This window comes from Martes martes (genome assembly GCF_963455335.1).
Source record: "Martes martes genome assembly, chromosome: 7".
Taxonomy (NCBI): Eukaryota; Metazoa; Chordata; class Mammalia; order Carnivora; family Mustelidae; genus Martes; species Martes martes.
Window position 1 is genome coordinate 49,544,207 of NC_137894.1, and position 16,646 is coordinate 49,560,852.

At 49.4% G+C, this 16,646-nt stretch overlaps 1 protein-coding gene across 2 annotated transcripts; it reads left to right on the forward strand.

The window, feature by feature from the left end:
- Positions 1-3,782: 3,782 nt before the first annotated feature.
- Positions 3,783-16,217, forward strand: SALL2 (spalt like transcription factor 2; the record flags this gene model as incomplete). 2 transcript variants are annotated; one of them, XM_080808876.1, is made up of 2 exons in its annotated part: positions 3,783-3,855; positions 13,255-16,217. In XM_080808876.1, 2 exons carry the CDS (start codon positions 3,783-3,785, stop codon positions 16,215-16,217), a joined length of 3,036 nt encoding a protein of 1,011 aa, XP_080665002.1. The 2 variants fall into 2 exon arrangements, with proteins under 2 accessions (XP_080665002.1, XP_080665003.1); XM_080808877.1 differs by lacking the exon at positions 3,783-3,855 and adding an exon at positions 12,800-12,866.
- Between the last annotated feature and the right edge of the window lie 429 nt (positions 16,218-16,646).

Consider the following 16,646-nt stretch of genomic DNA (forward strand, 5'->3'; position numbering starts at 1 on the left):
GTATAAAGCTCTAGGAATTAGCATTCCTGACTGGCTCCTCCTCTCTCTTCCAAGGATCTCATTCCAATCACCTTTCCTTTGTTCCTCATCATTCAGGGCTCTTCTCCCCACCCCTCACCCCCCTTCACAAGAGAAGGATTTATTTGCTTCTAAAACTAAGGCTTCTTTAGCTGGAGTGTTGTGCTGACATGACGAAACAATGTGTAGGAAAATCTCTGAGAGTCCAACAGGATGACTAACTTTCCTTAAAGAGCAACAACATATCTTTGCTTTTTGAGGACTTAATTTTGACACTAAAAATACCTTCACATCCATTTTAACTAATTCAGAGGCAACCTGTGCTCACAAATGAAGGATATAGAGATTATACTCAAGTGGTCTGGCTTGAAAATTGGCTCTGTGATGTAAACATCTCAACAGCAATTTAAGCTATTCCTGAAAAGAGAAAAATTACTAGGCTAATAGTCGACAGAAAAGCCAACATAGAAAATATTGATAAAAATTAGAAAATAGCCTAAGAAGGAACCACAAAGCTAGAAGAAAGAGCCCATCTTCACCACCAGCTGGGCCAATCCAGAATATTCCCCCAGAGCCTCCCAGGCTCCTACACATGGGCAGGAATGGGGGTAGGGTGCCAGGATAAGTCCCTTTTTCCTATCCTTTATTATCTTCAGTGCCCTCAAGTGACTCTTCAATTTCTTCGGAATGTAAGCGCTTAGTTTACAAGGTCAAAAGACCATGGAACATTTTCCAAAAATTAAATAATCGATTGAAGAATGAAAAGTGTTATTTTAATATTCTCTTCTGCTATTAAGTCAGTCTCTTCACTCTGTCTCTCTCTCTTTCTCTGTCTCATTTCTCTCTCCTCCTTTCATTTTCTCGCTATTTCTCTCCCTCCCTCTCTCTCTCCTTCCCCTCCCCTCTCCACTTCACCACACACAGAAACCCCTTTTGAAAGGGGCTTTTTTCCAACTCAGTGAAGTAAAGTCTTTGCCCCTTTGTGGGGAAGGCTCATTAACATTCCCACAGCAGCATCTCTTCAAGGATTTTACTTTTGTAACTCTGTGGGGAGGTCAAGAGGCCACAGTGGAGAGGTAAAAGGAAAAAAATGGTAAATGGGGGAGGACGGAAGAAAGGAGAGGAGGGGAAAGAGCCTTTCCTTTCACAATAAGGCCAGCAAGAAGGAGGGGGAAAAAAAATAGGAAAAGACAAGACAGACAAGACCCACGAAGGACATGAATTTTGGACTCGCAAATCTGCCCTCACACATCAGAGACTCCTGAGAAAAGCAGAAAGCTATATTCTTTCTCTTGTTTCTTTTCCTCAAAAAGGAAGTAAATGATGGAAACAGTGGGCTGAGAGAGACAGGACCCAGTCTATTTCACTGAGAAATTAGAAACGTCCCTGGCCTCAGTGTTCTTATTTCCCCCACAACAGCCTGGTGACGGCTGCACCTGTCTGGCACAGAGAAGTTAACAGGATGAATTAGTCAATGTCAGCAAGAGTTCCAAGGGTGGAACATGAGGGAGCCACCCAGGGTCCTGACCCCGAAGGACGGGGAAAATAATGGAGATTCAGGGAACTCCAAAGCAGAGATCAGAGTGCTTCCCAAAGCCTTTCAGATGTGGGTACCTGCCTTGTTTCTCACCAGCAAAACCTTCCAACCATCTGTTGTCTCTCTCTCCCTTTCTTGAATTGTCACACCAGCCTGGACCCTGGTCGGGGAAGAAACTAAGGGAGCTTCCAGTTCACACGGAACACTGTGAGTGAGCTTTGTTTTACTCTTCTCTGAAGATGCAGCTATCCAAGATTTACATCCCTGAGCTCCAAAAGGGAAAAGAATTTCCACTTTCCTAACGGGTCGTGTCTCAGATGTTCTGTCATCTCAGCCAGGAGAGTAAAAGGTAAAGAAGTCCAGGAGAAGAGGACTTGTGCATCATAGTGAGGAGATAGGGCACATCTGGATATTCTACACCCAGGAGCAGAGTATGGCCAGAAGTTAAAGAACAATAAATGAATCCCCCTTAATGTGCAGGCTGAGCGGGAGAGACCTGGTTGGTTGCCAAATGATGTGTTTTAGAGATGGAGACATTTTTAAAGGTCAAATATGATATCCACAAGGAAATTCTTTCCACAGAATCCCCGACAGTTGTTTTCAGCCTCTGCAAGAACTTATTACAGAGAGTTTACCCGTTCCCCAGAGAGGCCATTACACTATTAGAAAGTTCCTTCATAGTGAGCTGGAAGGGTGCGTTCTTGCAGCTTCCAGTCTGAAGCCCCACGGAATCATCGGAGTCATCTACATCATCTTCTCAGAGCTGGCATCCCTTCAGCTGCAGGAGCTGGACAAGAGTGGGAGAAACAGAAAAGCTATGAACTCTGTTGCTGTTTTAACTGGGATTCCTTAAGATCAATCACTTTTTTCCCCCCATGCTAGGAGCCTAGTGGCATACTGTACTTTTAATAATACAAAGGGAAAAAATGTTAGCTTGCTGTCAGATGCGCCTGACTTCCAGGCCTGTCTCTATTACATCAGAGCTGTGCAACCTTGGATAGGTTACTTAACCTCACTGAACCTTTTGCTTACCTATAAAGATAATCATCTATAAATAGGAGTAGTCAAACCTGCTGTGCTAATCTCAGAGTTGTAATACTCAAAATGTGTCATGTACATGAAAATATCCTATAAGTTATGAAGAGCTCTCCCTATATTAAGTTTTTTAAATTTTTATTTTATTTTTTAAAAGATTTTATTTATTTGACAGACAGAGATCACAAGTAGGCAGAGAGGCAGGCAGAGAGAGGGGGGGAGCAGGTTCCCTGCTGAGCAGAGAGCCTGATGTGGGGCTCGATTCCAGGATCCTGGGATCATGACCTGAGCCGAAGGCAGAGGCTTCAACCCACTGAGCCACCCAGGCGCCCCATTTTATTTTTTTTAAGATTTGATTTATTTATTTGACAGAGAAAGACACACAGAGAGAGGGAACACAAGCAGGGGGAGTGGGAGAGAGAAGCAGGCTTCCTGCAGGGAGCCAGATGTGGGGCTTGATCCCAGGACTTGGGGATCATGACCTGAGCTGAAGGCAGACGCTTAACAACTGAACCACCCAGGCACCCCTGTATTAAGTTTCATTGTAATGACTATCCATCTTCATCTTTTTGCCAGCCTTTCATATCCCCATTTTTGACTCGAGGTACCTGACTTCTTGGCCTCATAATCAGGATATCCGGGAAAGTTCTTATTTCAGCTTTATACCCCAGACATAGTCGCATCATCAAACAAGGTGGCATAGAATCACGAGAGAACCAAAAAGCACCTGAGGACTTTGAATGAAGAGTTAGGGAAACAAGCAGGGACATTTTCTGAACAGACAGCACAGGGAGAGGCCAGAGCCCCGGCAGTGAGGAGAGGGTTAAATCCTTCCCCTCTGCAGTACAAAAGAAAAGAGTGTGCGGAAAGATTAGGATTTTTGCTTTTACAATGGGAGCTGCAGAAGCGTAGGGAAGAAGCTGAAGAAAAAAAAGGGGGCGTCTCCCCTTTAAAGACTTGCAGAGATTGAGAGAGAAAGAGAGAGAGAGAGAGAGAGTCAGGGACAGAGAATCAGAGAGAGCACGGCCAGTCTGTCTGTCTGTCTCTGGGAAGGGAGAACGTCTCTGCTTCACAGTGATTAGCACTGGGGGAGAGGCATCCACTGGCTTCAGACCCAAGGAGAGACCAGACCAGGTCACCCCGGTTAGGACTCAGTGAGCTTTGCCCCTCCCTACCCCACCTCCACCCGGGAATGTCTCGGCGAAAGCAGCGGAAACCCCAACAGTTAATCTCGGACTGCGAAGGTCCCAGCGCGTCTGAGAACGGTGGGTGACTGGGGAGGGGTGCGGGAGCCCTGAGTCCCAGCCCGTGTGGGTCAGGCCAGGGCAAGGGAGGGCACCCGGGCCACGGGTGAAGCCAGGGGAGGACTTGGTCATTGGGGGTGTGAAGGAGTTGGATGCAGGGAGTAGGAAGGCATTGACCTGTGCTGGGGAGAAGCCCCCACTTGGCTTTTCTCAGGATTGGTTCTGTTTGTGTTTTCCTTGTTTTTCTCTGGATGAAATGGAGTTTTCAAACTGGCTCTGTCTCCCCACCCAAGAGTTTTCTCCTCAGGTCCCCCTTTGCTCACTGGTCTTTGTGCCGTTGCTAAGTAACCTCCTCAGACCTGGAGGCCGTCTCTTAGGGGTGGGATTTTCCCCCCTTTTCTTTCTGGAGAGTTGGGTTGCAAGAGAATGAATTGGATAAACGTGAAGGTTCCCCTGAGGGAGAAGAGAAAAAAGTTTCTCATTGTTGGGCTGAGCTGAGAACAGATCAGAGCTCCCAGAGGGAGAGAGCTAATGTCGGTCAGATGCAGCCTGGTTTGGGGTGTGGATCCCTGTCACCTGGGGTAGAGACCAGAGGAGAGGGCTGCATGAGGGGCTTAGGTTTGTGCTTCAAGGGAGGCCAAGCTAAAAAAAAAAAAAAAAAAAAAAAAGAGTCAACATATTTGCATCTGTTTTTAAAGTAAAAGATTTTCTGGGGCCCCCGACTGGCTCAGTCTGAAGGGCATGCTACGCTTGCTCTTGAGGTCGTGAGTTCGAGTTCTGCATTGGATGTAGTGATTACTAAAAAAAAAAATTAAATTTGAAAAATAGAATAACAGGTTTTCTCTATGGAGGGGAGGGATATTTCATGTATTCCTGGAACAGTGCAGGACTAGGTGGATAGCAGAGCAACAAGGGTATTGAAAAGTGACATTGCCCAAAGTCTCAGAAACAGAGGCACTGTTAGGACCAAAACCTAGGTTTCCTAATGCTCAGGGCTGGTGGTGCTCACTCTACTAAATTAGGGTTTTTCAAACCTGCTTGATTGTCCACAATCTGGACTAGAGTCTGGGAACCTATATCTTTGTAAAGGTTCAGGTAGTTTTAGGCTTAGGCAAGTTTTGGACATACTGCTATGGCTATATATATTAAGGCTATGAAAGTCTAGAATAAACTCAGGGATAAACTATTTCGCAAACAGTCGATTCACCCGACGGTATAGTGTCATAGTAAGAACAAAGGTTCTGAAGTCAGACTTTCAGGATTCAAATCCTGGTTCCACCACTCAGCGGTGCAACCTTGGTTTACTTCCTCTCTGTGCAGTTTCCTCATCTGTAAATCACTAGCTACCTCTTTGGTGATTGTGAGAATCGGAATGAGTTAATACCTGTAAAGGACTTGGAAAAATAAATAGCATAAATAAGTGCTCCGTATATGTGGTCCCTAGCAGAAATAAGTACTTAATGAGTGTGAGTATTGTTATTATATGTGAGAACAGTGGCACTTCCTGCAAGGGCTGAAATATGACCAAAGCTCAGGAACTTCTTGGCAAGCTTTAGTATTCCTCTAGGAGATGTTGCCATGAAAAGCTCTAGGATAATGTATCTGTAGTGACTAAAACAAAGTTATGGATTAAACTTACTTTTCCACCTGTTGTTAAAAAAAAAAAAAAAAGAGAGAGAGAGACCTGAGATTAAACCAGTGCTCCATGTGCTATGGAACAGCCTTAACAGACATACTGTGTTTTGGATAAAACACATTCTCCTCAATTCACTGCCTTGCTGGGATCCCACTGTGCCCATATTTAGAGGTTCATGGTGGTGGCATCCTTCCCTCCTGGGACACATTCGCCCTCCTTAATGCCGCTGCAGTCCGGATGTTTCCTCCTCAGGCTCTACAGGAGACTTCCCGTAGAGCCTCAGAGTTGCCTCACAGTCCTGCTCCCCTGCTGCCTGGATTGTGGAACAATGCCGAAACACCCCAGCCCCCCCCCCTCCAAAAACAACCTCTTCTCTCCTTATACCTCCCAAGTCTGCTCACCCACTCCCCGCACCTCTGCTGATGAAGAGCCAGTGAGGGAGTCAAAAATCTTTCACCGCTGCCCTGAGATGGACTCTTAAGCCCCTTGAGCTGCAGCTCTCACTTGGGATATGGGGATGCTGCTACAGAGTCATCCCTCCTTAGAAACAGTGCGGGCTCCAATCCAATGGTGGCAACAAATTTCAGCTGGAATTTTGCCTTTGAGCCATAAAAGTCAGAAACATAAATGCAAGGAGCAAGAGGCAGCCGTAATGTCTTAAGGTCTCCCTTAAGAACACTGAAGGGTTTTCTTTTTTCTTTTTTTTTTTTTTAAGATTTTATTTATTTATTTGACAGACAGAGATCACAAATAGGCAGAGAGGCAGGCAGAGAGAGAGGAGAAAGCAGGCTCTCCACGGAGCAGAGAGCCCGATGCAGGGCTCGATCCCAGGACCCTGGGATCATGACCTGAGTGGAAGGCAGAGGCTTTAACCCACTGAGCCACCCAGGCGCCCCACTGAAGGGTTTTCTGATCAGAATTCTGAGAGTGAAAGATTCTGGGCTATTGCAGGACCTGGAGTGCCACTGGGTCACATCTGGAGATGAGGTGGCTATATATGATCAAATCTAAAATTCCTTCCTGCTCTTACAAGATAGATTTCCTACTCCCTCCTTTTCCATGGGTAGAGTTCTTATTTGCTTATGTGATGTTCAGACTCCTGACTTTTCCTTCAACCCCAGAAGACATTTTCTTGTTCTGCATGCACCCAAATTAGGTGGGGGGGTGGGGGGGGACGACTCTATGTATGTCTTCTGGTGTCCCTGTGAAACTATGGGCACCCTCGGGAACATCAGCAGACATTTATTTAGCAGGCAAGGGTGCCACCAAGGTTTTCAGGAGTCCTTGCCTTCTTTCAAGCAATGTTTACCATATGTGACAAGCAAATGCTGAGCCTTTGTTGCACATTTTAAAAGCCTCATCTCTGCAGTGACCTAAGTCGTTCATCAAGAAACAGTCTGAAAAACCTGTTTTCTAGCCTTGTTTTTGTTCAGCTTCCCTGACCAGAACACCAAAAACCTAACAGAATAGTTATTGCACATAAGTGATGAGAAGGAAATAGTCTATTTACTTAAAAAACTCTGGAGAGAAAAAAAAAATTGTCTCTCTCCCCTGCAGAGTCTAGAAATCTGGATTAGAGAACATAAGGGATGTGAGTAGGGAAAATGTAAACTAGTACATCTGGGAAATAAAGGAAACGATCAGAAACCCAGATATTTAGTGAGAAGGAGAAACCAGGACAACAGCCAAACAGATCTAGAGGGAGAAATGGAAGTTGGCAGACATCGGGAGCAGCAAAAAGAGAAGGAAAGCAAAAAGAGAGTTTTGAGGGCTCTGTTCTCTTTATATCTGAAGTAGGGAGCATAATCCCTCAGGGTATTGAGCTCAAGCATTTCAGCTCTAGGAAACCCTGGGTCAAAAAGAAAATATCTCTGCATAGATAGAAAGTAACTCGAGTGGGGTGCGATATAGAGCACTGGATCAGGAAGCAGAAAACCTGCTTTTTAATCCAGCTTGGACCTTGAAGCTAGGTGACCTTGGGCGGGTCCATTCTTCTTCCAGGGCTTCAGTGTCTGGCCTTTATTTATTTATTATTTATTTGTTTATCTATCTATTTATGTGTTAAAGATTTTATTCATTCATTTGTAGAGAGAGAGAGCACAAGCAGGGGGAGCACTCCCAGCTAAGTAGAGAGCCTGATGTGGGGCTCAATCCCAGGACCCTGGAATCATGACCTGAGCCACCCAGGTGCCCCTATTTTTTATTTTTTATGCATTTTTTAAAAGATTTTATTTATTTATTTGACAGGCAGAGATCATAAGTAGGCAGAGAGACAGGCAGAGAGAGAGAGAGGGAGAAGCAGGCTCCTTGCTGAGCAGAAAGCCTGATGCGGGACAGACACTTAATGACTGAGCCACCCAGGAGCCCTGATATACCCCCATTTTGTTTTTTTTTTTTAAAGATTTAATTATCCATTTGAGAGAGAGAGTGAGAGAGAGAGAGCATGAGAGCGGAGAAAGTCAGACTCCCCATGGAGCTGGGAGCCAGATGTGGGACTTGATCCTGGGACTCTGGGATCATGACCTGAGCTGAAGGCAGTCGCTTAACCAACTGAGCCACCCAGGCGCCCAATATACCCCCATTTTAAAGAGAAATCCAAGCCTTGGATAAATAGAGAAACTTCCCCAAGATCACAAAGATTAGAAAGTGCTGGGACGAGAACTCAGGCCTGTTTGCTTCAGAGCTGGCAATCTTAATCTGTGTGCTCAGAGGGTCAGATCTCTGAAGTCCCTTCTAGCAACAGAAGAGTATGAATTCCTGGGGCACCTGGGTGGCTCAGTCCTTAAGTGCCTGCTTTCTGCCTTGGCTCATGTCATGATCCCAGGGTCCTGGGATCAAGCCCCACCTCAGGCTCCCTGCTCAGCGGGAAGCCTGTTTCTTTCTCTCCTACTCCCCCTGCCTGTGTTCCCTCTCTCGCTGTCTCTCTCTCTGTCAAATAAATAAATAAAATCTTATAAAAAAAAAAGTATAAATTCCTTGCTAAATGCTGAGTCTTTCAATGTCATAAAAATGTCTCTTTAAAAACCTTTTTTGGTGTTTGATCTAAGATATTCCTGTTCTAGAAACAAATATATTTTTCTCACTTAGCATCCCACATACATGTACCTCAGCACACCTGTTTGCCTACAATGTTGCATAGGTCATGGGGGCATTACTAGGTGTGGGTAGCAAAGGAGTGAGTATGCGTATGTATTTAGGAGAGAGGAGTGATGCAGAGAAGAAGCGACATTCTCCCTTAGAAGTAGTCTACAGCAAGAGTAGCAGTGGTTACAGAATCGATTCATAATTATGGAAACTATTAGTGTTGGGCCAACATTAACAGTAAGTTTAGGCAGGTCCTTAGTGTGCTTTGTTTCTTTAATAGCTGGACGATGCTTGAACTCTGCATAGAACAAGCCTTTATCTTAAAACTAGAAATATGGCTCAGGAATGCACATACCCTGGGAAAGGCAATACAATCACTTAAGTTCACAGTCAGTTGTAAATCATATCAAATTCTGGCAGGCAGTCTGTCCTTTCCTGTCCTGCCTGCTGTTCTCTTGTATACTCAATAAACTTCTATCTCCTTTCCAAAAAAAAAAAAAAAAATCTGTCCATGAAGCTGGATACAAGAGAGCTAACCTGTGGCTGCAGGCAGAGGAGAGAGGGAGCCTGATAGGAAGATACGGCATTGAGCAGCTGGTTTTGCCCCTGTCTTGATTTTGGCCAGGTTGAGGGCAGGTAAGATTTGTGAGCAGCAGGATAGAAAGTTTGCTGGGAAGAGCAGTCGCCTGAAATGTACTGTGGGTCTCATCCTTGGCTGAACATTGGGATCACCTGAGGAATTTTATGGCATACTGATACCTGGATGCCAACTTCCAGGATTCTAAATTCATTGATCTGGGGTGTGGCCTGGATATCGGGATTTTTAAAGGTGCTGCCAGTAATTTTTTTTAAAGATTTTATTTATTGGGGTGGGGTGGCTCAGTCCTTAAGCGTCTGCCTTCGGATCAGGTTATGATCTCAGGGTCCTGGGATCAAGCCCCGCATCAGGCTCCCTGCTGTGCGGGAAGCCTGCTTCTCCCTCTCCCTCTGCCTGCAGCTCCCCCTGCTGTGCTCGCTCGCTCTCTCTCTGTCTAATAAATAAATGAAATCTTTTAAAAATTTATTTATTTAACAGATAGACAAATAAGAGAGGGAACACAAGCAGGGGGAGTGGGAGAGGGCAAAGTAGGTTCCCTGCTGAGCAGGTAGCCCCATGGTGCCCCTGGGTGGCTCAGTCATTAAGTGCCTGCCATCGGCTCAGGTCATGATCTCAGGGTCCTGGGATTGAGGACCCTGCCAGTAATTCTGATGGGCAGCAAAGTTTGAGAACCACCTGTTCAACTCTGTCCTCCTGCTGTGCACTCCCCACCTATTTTTCTCTTTGTCCTCCCTAGCCGTGCTCTCCCAAGCCTAGAGCAGCAGTTCAGAGAGCTACCTGGTTTCCTTTTTCCTTGTCATTTTGGCTCTTTGTATATTTAAACCAGCATGTCCAGGTCTTAGTCCCAATGTCCATCCCGGACTTTGTGGGCGATCTGGGATAGCTTACCTCACCTTATCTGCTATCTAGGGACACCATTACTAGCTTAGTTTATTTCTGTGTTTATGACTTCATTCGTGTCTGCCTAAGAATCCTGCCCCCCTTTTCAGGATAGGCAGTGAGTGCAAAGTGCTGAGAAAGAGAAGTTTCCTCTTACAGGTGGCTGTTGATCCGTCACCTTTCAGCAGGGACTAAATTTACCTTAAAGAAGAGTGCAGATCGAATTACGCATCAGAAAGCAAGTTTCATTAAAGAGCAAGAAAGGGGACAGTGTTTCCCAGGAGAAGATGAAAAGAAAAGGATTTCTTTTCTTGTCGGAAGACTTGACAAAACAGCAACTTGATATCAAATGTTCAATGCTAATTAACAAATGCTCAGTAGAAAGCCTCCATCTGATTCCCTCTCCCTTGCTGAGGCCAGAGAGCAAATGGCAGGTAGGAGCTACACAGAGCCCTTTCTCTAGCACGAGAGGAGCCAGACAATGTTGTTGTGCTTCAGAAAGCACTGGTTAGGGGCGCCTGGGTGGCTCAGTGGGTTAAAGCCTCTGCCTTCGGCTCAGGTCATGATCTCAGGGTCCTGGGATCGAGCCCTGCATCGGCTCTCTGCTCAGCGAGGAGCCTGCTTCCTTCTCTCTCTCTGCCTGCTTGTGATCTCTCTCTCTGTCAAATAAATAAATATAATCTTTAAAAAAAAAATAGAGAAAGCACTGGATAGGAGTAAAAATTCTGAACGTTTGCCTCACTGAATTAACTGTGTGAACTTGGAAAAGTCACTTCACCTCTCCAGACTTCAATATGTGTAAAAATAAACAACACTGCACTAACAGGTGACCTTCCACTATTGAAATAGATTCCCCTTTCCCTCCTTGTAAGGGTTAGGCTCATCTGTTTCAGTCATCATTCATAACATTAAGATCCTCATGATTATCTGAAGTTTCCAAACATAATTCAGTAAAATGTTCTTATTTTAAAAAGATGGCAAAATTTGCATTGAATAGTGAGGTGGGTGTTGTGAGTATTAAGTAGTTTCATCTCCATCCAAAAAGGCTCCTTAATGTTGGCATGTGCCAATTATAGTAGCCAACGTCTTACCTCAGAAATGAATAAGGTTAATAAGGAACGTAAAACACTGATCTTGTTTTAGTATATGTGTATTTTAGGTTATTTTGACTGTTTTGCCATTGACAATGTCAACTCTCCCGTCCATAATATTTAAAGTCCCATATGTTCATATTAACATATGATTAATTAACATATGATTCGTCCAGCTTTTCAAGTTTTTGTCACCACAGTATTTCTCTGAGAAAGATAACACAGCTACAGTATTACCACTTTACAAAAAGGAAAATGGTTGCATGAGTGACCACTGCACCTTGATATACCAGTCAGGCAAGGAGAGAACTGGGATTAGCACAAGGTGCCCAGGCAAACCACAAAACCAAGTGACTTGGGGTCACTTTCATGTAAGTAAGATAAACTCCTTCAGGAAGTGGAAAACCTATTAAGACACATTTCAAGGTAGAAAGGGAATGCAGAGTATCTGGTCTAAGAGCCATCTCACCCCTACTTATCTTCTCTGGAGGGGAGGTGGCCTTTGTGGGGTGAGGTGGTGTTAAGTCATTTCTAGGCATTCAAACTAGATTGGGGCTGAAAGGGCTTTCCGCATTGAAAGGCTGTCTGGTAGCTCCCATTGCATTTTTCCCATTGTTTCAGGAATTCCCCTCCCCCCAGGTTAGAGCTAGGTGGGCCCCTGTAGGCCCCTGCTGGCCAGCATCTCCCCCGCTGCAGCAGTCCTTAATAGTGACAGCAAGCGGTGTGTTGTCGCAAGAGAAGGGCAATGGAGGAAGAAGACCGGCAGGAAAGAGAGTACTAAAAGGAGATGGCTCCTTGAATGAGCACGAACTCCATAAATCAGGTGTGGGCCGAGTGATCTGGGGGTTAACTTGCATTCGGCTATTCTGTGGGAGGAGGGGCAGGGAGTAAAGAGGCTCAGTGTTCCGCAGAGAAGGGTCCTGAAATGACTTTCTCGGAAATTCTAGCTTGCAGCCTCCCATCCTGAGAAACTTCTTTTGTGGAGAGGGATGGGGGTAGGGTGGGAATAAAAGTGAGGAAGACTGGACAAAACCTGGGGTATTTTGGGGTGCGTGTTTTGATGAGGGATGGGTGTTCTGGGCTCCCTCTCCGTTCTGGCCCTCAGACCTCTGAGATCAGACCACCCTCTCCGGAATGCACGTTTTCCAGGCTCAGTGGATCCTTTATCCAAAGAAAAATAAGAGAAGCCTATCGCTTTGCTCTATTGAGCCGGGCTCTCTTTCCCACTGTGCCCCCTTGAGCCTGAGGGGGGTGGGGGCATGTCTGGGCAAAGACATCTGGAGAAGGGGGGAGCTGGCAGAGGGCAAGGGAAGGTGGACCCCCACCACGCCCCACAAGCACCTGTCACTGAGCCTCCGGAAACCTGCTAGGCTCTGGGATCCGGCCCCACACACCCACCTCCCACTCCCCGCTCCCGCCGGGCTCCCGAGCAGCTCCTCCCCCATCTCCCCTCTCCCAGCTTTCTCGCTCCAGCTCCTCCCCTCCTCCGCGCCTCCTCGATCCCCTCCCCCTCCTCCGCGGCTCCCTGCCCCCGCCGCCGCTGCCGCCGATCTCCATCTCCGCAGTCTGGGCCGCTGGGTGCAGAGGCTGCCGCAGCCGCGGCGGCTACCGCCGCCTCCCCCAATCCCGATACCTATTGTCTCCCACTCTACCCGGCCCTCCACCTCCCCCACACCCATGGCGCACGAAACCGGGAGGAGCTCTCGTCTTGGGGGGCCCTGCGGGGAGCCAGCGGAGCTTGGAGGTGCGGTAGGGCCCTGCCGGGGCAGGGGTGGGGGCGGAGGGGACGCGCGCGAGCTAATGGACTTTCCGCGGATGGGATAAAAATGCACGATTCTCTGTCTAGGACCCTCTCCTCATGCCCATTCCTTGCGCCCGCGGTGGCCCCGGGTTGGGGGGTGGGGGATGGACTGGGGAAGGCAGAAGCTTGAGCCTGCCTGCCCCTCCCCACCCGCTACGCTGGGGTGTTTCACGTCCCGGCCGGTCAAGACTGAGCTCTAGCCTGCTGCGTGGCCTGAGGGTGAGCTCATCTCCCCACCCCCACAAGCGGTTACTGGGCTCGTTGCTAATTAGAGCCTTCGCATGCCGGTCCCAACCGCACCACCCACGCTCTCTCCTTGTCTTCTCCCTAGGTGATGCTAGCGAGGAGGACCACCCCCAAGTCTGTGCCAAGTGCTGCGCACAATTCACTGACCCAACCGAATTCCTCGCCCACCAGAATGCATGTTCTACTGACCCCCCTGTAATGGTGATAATTGGGGGCCAGGAGAACCCCAACAACTCTTCGACCTCTTCTGAACCCCGGGCGGAGGGCCAAAATAGTCCCCAAGTCATGGAGGCCGAGCACAGCAACCCCCCGGATTCTGGGTCCTCGGTGCCCACAGATCCCTCCTGGGGCCCAGAACGGAGAGTAGAGGAGTCTGCGGGGCACTTCCTGGTCGCTGCCACAGGTACAGCAGCTGGGGGAGGCGGGGGCCTGATCTTGGCCAGTCCCAAGCTGGGTGCAACCCCGTTACCTCCGGAATCTACCCCTGCACCCCCCCCTCCTCCTCCTCCACCCCCGCCCCCAGGAGTAGGCAGCGGCCACTTGAACATCCCTCTGATCTTGGAAGAGCTTCGGGTGCTGCAACAGCGCCAGATCCACCAGATGCAGATGACTGAGCAAATCTGCCGCCAGGTGCTGCTGCTTGGCTCCTTAGGCCAGACGGTGGGCACCCCTGCCAGTCCCTCAGAGCTACCTGGGACAGGGACTGCCTCCTCCACCAAGCCCCTGCTTCCCCTCTTCAGTCCCATCAAGCCTGTCCAAACTGGCAAGACGCTGGCACCTTCCTCCTCCTCTTCTTCATCCTCTTCGGGAGCAGAAACGCCCAAGCAGGCTTTCTTCCATCTTTACCACCCACTGGGGTCACAGCACCCTTTTTCTGCCGGAGGGGTTGGGCGAAGCCACAAACCCACCCCTGCCCCCTCCCCAGCCCTGCCTGGCAGTGCAGATCAGTTGATGGCCTCACCTCATCTGGCATTCCCAGGCACCACGGGACTACTGGCAGCGCAGTGTCTTGGGGCAGCCAGAGGCCTCGAGGCTGCTGCCTCCCCAGGGCTCCTGAAGCCAAAGAATGGAAGTGGTGAGCTGGGATATGGGGAAGTGATGGGTCCCTTGGAGAAGCCTGGTGGACGGCACAAGTGCCGCTTCTGTGCCAAAGTATTTGGCAGTGACAGTGCCCTGCAGATCCACTTGCGTTCCCACACTGGTGAGAGGCCCTATAAGTGTAATGTCTGTGGCAACCGCTTTACCACCCGTGGCAACCTCAAAGTGCATTTCCACCGCCATCGTGAGAAGTACCCGCACGTGCAGATGAACCCTCACCCGGTGCCGGAGCACCTAGACTACGTCATCACCAGCAGTGGCCTGCCCTATGGTATGTCCGTGCCACCAGAGAAGGCTGAGGAGGAGGTAGCCGTGCCTGGCGGAGGTGTGGAACGCAAGCCTCTGGTGGCCTCCACCACAGCACTTAGTGCCACAGAGAGCCTGACGCTGCTCTCCACCGGTGCAGGCACAGCCACGGCTCCTGCGCTCCCTGCTTTCAATAAGTTTGTGCTCATGAAAGCAGTAGAGCCAAAAAGTAAAGCTGATGAAAATACCCCACCGGGGAGTGAGGGCTCGGCCATCGCCGGGGTGGCAGAAAGTGGCACGGCAACCCGAATGCAGCTAAGCAAGCTGGTGACTTCACTCCCCAGCTGGGCACTGCTTACCAACCACTTTAAGTCCACAGGTAGCTTCCCCTTCCCCTACGTGCTGGAGCCCTTGGGAGCCTCACCCTCTGAGACCTCAAAGCTGCAGCAGCTGGTAGAAAAGATTGATCGGCAAGGAGCTGTGGCTGTGGCCTCTACCACCTCGGGAGCCCCCACCACCTCGGCACCGGCAACTTCGTCTTCTGCCTCGTCGGGACCTAACCAGTGTGTCATCTGCCTCCGGGTGCTGAGCTGTCCTCGAGCGCTGCGCCTGCATTATGGCCAACACGGAGGTGAGCGGCCCTTCAAATGCAAAGTGTGTGGCAGAGCTTTCTCCACCCGGGGCAACCTGCGTGCACATTTCGTGGGCCACAAGGCCAGTCCAGCTGCCCGGGCCCAGAACTCCTGCCCCATCTGCCAGAAGAAGTTCACCAACGCTGTTACTCTGCAGCAGCACGTTCGCATGCACCTTGGGGGCCAGATCCCCAATGGCGGTACCACGCTCTCTGAAGGCGGGGGAGCTGCCCAGGAAAATGGCTCTGAGCAATCCACAGTCTCTGGGCCCGGGAGCTTCCCCCAGCAGCCATCCCAGCAGCCATCCCCAGAAGAGGAGTTGTCTGAAGAGGAGGAGGAAGAGGAGGAAGAGGAGGAAGATGTGACTGATGAAGATTCCCTGGCAGGGAGAGGCTCAGAGAGCGGAGGCGAGAAGGCAATATCTGTGCGAGGTGACTCGGAAGAGGCATCTGGGGCGGAGGAGGAAGTGGGGACCATGGCGGCATCGGCAACAGCAGCAGCAGCAGCCACAGCTGGGAAGGAGATGGATAGCAATGAGAAAGTGATTCAACAGCCTTCCCTGCCGCCACCGCCTCCCGACAGCCTGGATCAAACACAGCCCATGGAGCAGGGGGCCAGTGATGTCACAGGAGGCATGGAAGAGGGGGGCAAAGCAGAGAGGAGCTCGAGCCCAATGGTAGCACTCAGCCGGGAAGGGGAAGGCAGCGGTGGCTCCTCAGTGGAGGAGCTAAGCATGCAGGAGGCCATGAGAAAGGAGCCGAGCGAGAGCAGTAGCAAAAAGGCCTGTGAGGTGTGTGGTCAGACCTTTGCCACCCAGGCAGCCCTGGAGGAGCATCAGAAGACCCACCCCAAGGAGGGGCCGCTCTTCACTTGTGTTTTCTGCAGGCAGAGCTTTCTCGAGCGGGCTATCCTCAAGAAGCATATGCTGCTGGCTCACCACCAGGTACAACCCTTTGCCCCCCATGGCCCTCAGAATATTGCTGCTCTTTCTTTGGTCCCAGGCTGCTCACCTTCCATCACTTCCCCAGGGATCTCCCCCTTTCCCCGAAAAGATGACCCCACAATCCCATGAGCCTGTTTTTCTGTATCTGCTGCTCCTTGACCCAGAGAGCAGAAACCAAGAGCTCTGTAGAAGGACCTCCAAGATGTGTGAGCCCTGATTGGTCTTTTTCTCTGAGTCCTTCTATGATACATGCCTAGTGGCTTTTCTCAGTCCCCAAGCTTGGAAATAGTTGTGCTCACAGGGGGATGGCCCCCTGATGAATTTTTCTTCCCTCTTCACTCACTGTACCTGAAGAAAATAGATTCTCTACGGCTTTACGTTCCCAAGGGGAACCCTCTCCGACTTCCCTGGGGTGACCCTTCTCCCCTCTCCTTTCTTCCTCTCCCTTTCCCTTTGGCAGGTGCACCTGAGCACCCACATTTGGAATTGCAGCCCAGCCCGAAGGGGCCGGCAGCTGTCTCTGGAGGGCCCAGTGCCACTCCTCTCTGGTGACCAGGT